Below are 4107 nucleotides of genomic sequence, written 5' to 3'. Positions count from 1 at the left end.
TCTCCAATTCAACAGGTTAATCATTAATATTTGGAGGATTTTCTTGCCATGTTGTATTAGGAGGAGAACACCACCAGACAGACATTTAAATTGTTTTATTTAACTAAAACAACAAAGTTTTCTGGATTTTTTTCTTCAACAGCAAACATATAATATTTTAACAAAACAAGCATATGCCCCTCGCTTCTCTCATTTATCTCCAGACTTCTTCTCCTTGTCCAGATCTATTCCCCCCACAACAATCTTCTATTCATTGAATTTTTTGAAACTTCTAACTTTTAGAGAGAGGTAAGGGATTGACTCTGTGTATACAAATTTGCAGAGGGACAATAGAGTTGAGGTCTGTTATTTCTCACCTCTATATATTAATTTATTTATTTAAAAATGTTTTTGCTGTTAACAAGCATGTTACCTCTGGAGAGACAAATCCACAGTCTGATAACTGAAAAACTAAGCATCTCTGATGGTATCTTCTAGACTGAGCACAGAGTCCCATTGGGTAGATAGAAAAATTAACCTAACTATTCTATACAGAAGTCTGTGGAACCCCATAAGATTGGGTCCCTAATCCATGAACTATTGGAACTCATTTACAAAACTTCTTAAACATTACATGAATATATTGTCTCATCCTATAGAATTAGAATTTATAATCCCTATAATGTATCTTAATTCAAACTATCTTTAGATAGGTTTTTTTCCCCCTCAAAAAGTATTTTATCAAAAAAATCTGATTAAAAAAAAAAATTATTGATTTTTATCCACCTTGGGGACAGCCATGGCAGGGGAGACCCCCTCTTTCCCAACCCCAGCTCAGGAGCTGCCACAGCAGGGAAGAGAGGTAGAGACCCCCCTCCTTCTGAGCCCCAGTTCAGAGGCTGCCGCAGTGAGGGAGAGAGGGCACTTCTATCGCATTAGAAAGGTATATTTATATTATATATAAAGGTATATAATACGGATATTAAAATATGAGTTGTGTGCTTTTATTTGTAGAACAAAAAAAAAGTTTTATTATTATTAAGTTGGGTTTTTTTATATAGCCCTTTTATCCAAAGCGCTTTACAATAGTTAGCTAACGGTACAAACAACATTTGGAAGGATCATTAAGTGGTCCTCCGAGACCCTCAGCAATTTTCAAGTGGTCTGTGAAAAAGATAGTTTGAGAACCACTGCCCTACAGGACGCAGCACAAGATTGAAAGCCCTTATTTACTAATCCTTTCTCTGCCATTAATTCACTGTATGATGCTGGAAAAGTAATTTTACCTCCCAATGCTTCAGTTTCTCCCCTTCTCCCCACACAATTCCCACCATCTGTAAAATGGGGATAATGCTGCTTCCCACTGCTCAAGGAAGCAGAAGGAGATTAGCAATTGTTTACACAGTACTTTCAAGATGCAAAGCTCTATATAATATTACGTACCTTTCACAAATGGGTAAACTGAGGCCAAAGTGTATGTGATTTGCCCACTGTCCCATGGCAAGTTAGTTGTGAAGCCAGCAATAGAATCCCAGTGTATTAGATAAAGTTTTCACCCCTCTACACAGCAATTAAACACCCACTGCTAGCCCAGGTCAGCTGACTGGGGCTCAGGGCTGTAAAACTGTGGTGTACACATTCAGGCTTGGGCTGGAGCCCGAGCTCTAGGACCCCGCGAGGGGGGAAGTTCCTTGAGCCCAAATGTCTACACCACAATTTTACAGCTCCGCTGCCAGTTAGCTGACACAAGCCAGTCACAGGTGTTTAATTGCTGCGTACACATGCCCTAGGAGTTCTGGCTAGAACTTCCATGTTGTGTGCAGTAAACCACACTTCTTTTGAAGTCAATGAATATCAAACAAGTGCTTTAAATAGGAAGGAAAAGAGGGGAGACAAAGACAGGCCTGAACCAGGAAGAAATGCAGTGAGCATACTGTAAAGCACAAATGAGCTCTACAGAACATGCTCATTTATAGCTGGAAAAGACACTGGAGAATATATTGTTTGAAACAATCTTACATTTGCCAGGATATGAACTGGATGGTTTAAATATGCTTTTCCTATTTTCGATCCTATAGGGCTGATCGGGGCCTTTGATTTACTGGTTATCCCTTTACATTTTATTTCTTTTAAATTTCTTTGCTTCTTTTCATCTTTGTATTTTTTCTTGGTCCAAATGAAATAAATAAAATGCATATATTTTAATTTAGACATTCAAACTCTAGTGCTACAGTAATGGTAGCATTATGAATACACTGACATGCACATAGCGAGAAAAGACATAAGTATTGCTAACGTGGTGGGAAAAAGCACCTAAGCTCAGCTCCTATGCACTTAGAGCTCTGATTCCAACTAATGCGAATTCATTTAGGAATGGACTGAGAATCGAACAGCTGTACCACGCTCTCTCTACTACAAACACATTAGCCCCTATTCCAGTAACCCCCCCATTTTAGCCTCCAGTTCAGTCTACCTTTCAAGTGTATCCAAACCAAAGCCAAGGTCTCCCAATCTTGCCTTGATACTCCGTTTCCCTATTTCCATCTCCACATTTGCTTCCCCCTCTCCTGAATACAACTCAAGCTTCTTTTCATTTTCAAAGCCTTAATAATTTCATTCCCTGCCTGTGTCTCACTCCTCATTTCTGGATGCACCCCTTCTTAGATTGGATACTCTCTTGACTCCGCATTTTGGCTTCTTCTTGTACTTCTGACACTGTCACACTATCTCCTAAGTTTGCACAGTTCAATGAAGCCATGCATTCCTAAAATTATAACTATCCCACAAAGCGTTCCTCCTATAAGGACATCTCCCACACTTTGTTCTGTAGGGCACTACATTCTGATATTTTAAGATTAAAATTTCATCACAGCACAATCCACTTATCGCATATAGTTACTCAAATGTACATGGACCTGCTGTTAACAGCCGCAGACAAACACCTATCTGGACTCAGTATCCCTGCATAGAAGTCATAAATACAACAGTGGAGCACAGGCAATGCCAGTCCACAAACCACCACCGAACTTCATATAAACAGAACAGAGGGAACTAAATTAAAATTACTTGTCTAAGTAGTGGTAGGATTTACTCTTCTCTCAGAGGATCACCCAGTGCAGCTAAGATAGTCTCTAACAATTCTGATTTTCACAGGTCTGTCTTTGAGAGATGTTATAAAAATTCTGATGTTAGTTTGGGCAGGACCTTATTATAATTGGGTTGCAAGGCAAAGTTCACAATGTTGTGACAGGATGAACTTTATCTTGTAGCAAGTCTGTCTGTATTTTTAATGCCTTAATCGGCATGATATCTGGATGTCAGGTCTCTGCTACTAGAAGATAAACTAACTAGGGTGTGAAAAGCAGAGGACAACTAACTGTATAGCAAGGTTTGTAGGATACCCTGCAACTCTGGAATCATGTTAGCCCAAGAAAGAATCACAAAGCGGGACCCCAAGTGTGCAAGCTTTTAACCAGACTATAGTGTGAGAGAGGAGGTTTCTGTACCTGCTTTGCAGCAGCAGCTCCCTGGCCCTTTGCCTGGGGACTTTTCCTGGGTCTTCTCCCAAGCATGTTGGCTCATGAATCTCAAACAACTCTACCTTTAATGGACACAAAAAGAACCCCATGCATACATTGGTTAAGACACTGACATCCAACTGTGATACATGACAGAAGCCTATAAACCAACCTAATCCAATCTGAAAGGTGGGCATAGCAGCCTGTAGCCCCACAGATTACAGCTCCATACCAAAGGCTCCACCCTGTAACCACCCCCCAGGGTCACCATACCCAACCCCGTAACCCCCCCACCCCGGATTACTACATCCACTCCACAGAGCAGGGACACCAGCCTGTAACCACCAACCCATGGTTACTATACCCACCCAGACCAGCACCGCCCTGTAATCCCACACCAGGGATATTATACCCACCCTGCAGACCGGAGACACCACCCTGCAACACCCCCAAGTTACTAAACCCCGCCCCAGACCTGGAGCTGGGCACAGGAGCCTGTCCCCCCTCAGCCTGGGTTCTCCTCCCCCCCGAGCCGGGCACAGGAGCCTGTCCCCCCTCAGCCTGGGTTCTCCCCATCCCCCGAGCCGGGCACAGGAGCCTGTCCCCCCCC

The 4107-nt window shown here is 42.1% G+C and overlaps 1 protein-coding gene across 1 annotated transcript in view; it reads right to left on the bottom strand.

Annotated features, from left to right (window-relative positions):
* Window positions 1–4107, bottom strand: part of LOC113406508 (coiled-coil and C2 domain-containing protein 1B-like) — a 69938-nt gene that overhangs the window by 65210 nt on the left and 621 nt on the right. Inside the window, exon 2 of the mRNA XM_026651752.2 lies at window positions 3486–3580. Coding sequence (XP_026507537.1) covers window positions 3486–3551 — 66 coding nt within the window. The 5' untranslated portion in view covers window positions 3552–3580. The remainder of the gene's footprint in view (window positions 1–3485; window positions 3581–4107) is intronic.

This window comes from Terrapene carolina, unplaced genomic scaffold (assembly GCF_002925995.2).
Source record: "Terrapene carolina triunguis isolate 2854851 unplaced genomic scaffold, T_m_triunguis-2.0 Scaffold102, whole genome shotgun sequence".
NCBI classification, from domain to species: domain Eukaryota; kingdom Metazoa; phylum Chordata; order Testudines; family Emydidae; genus Terrapene; species Terrapene triunguis.
The sequence above is the reverse complement of the archived record's forward strand: the minus strand, read 5'-3'. Positions and strand labels throughout refer to the sequence as shown.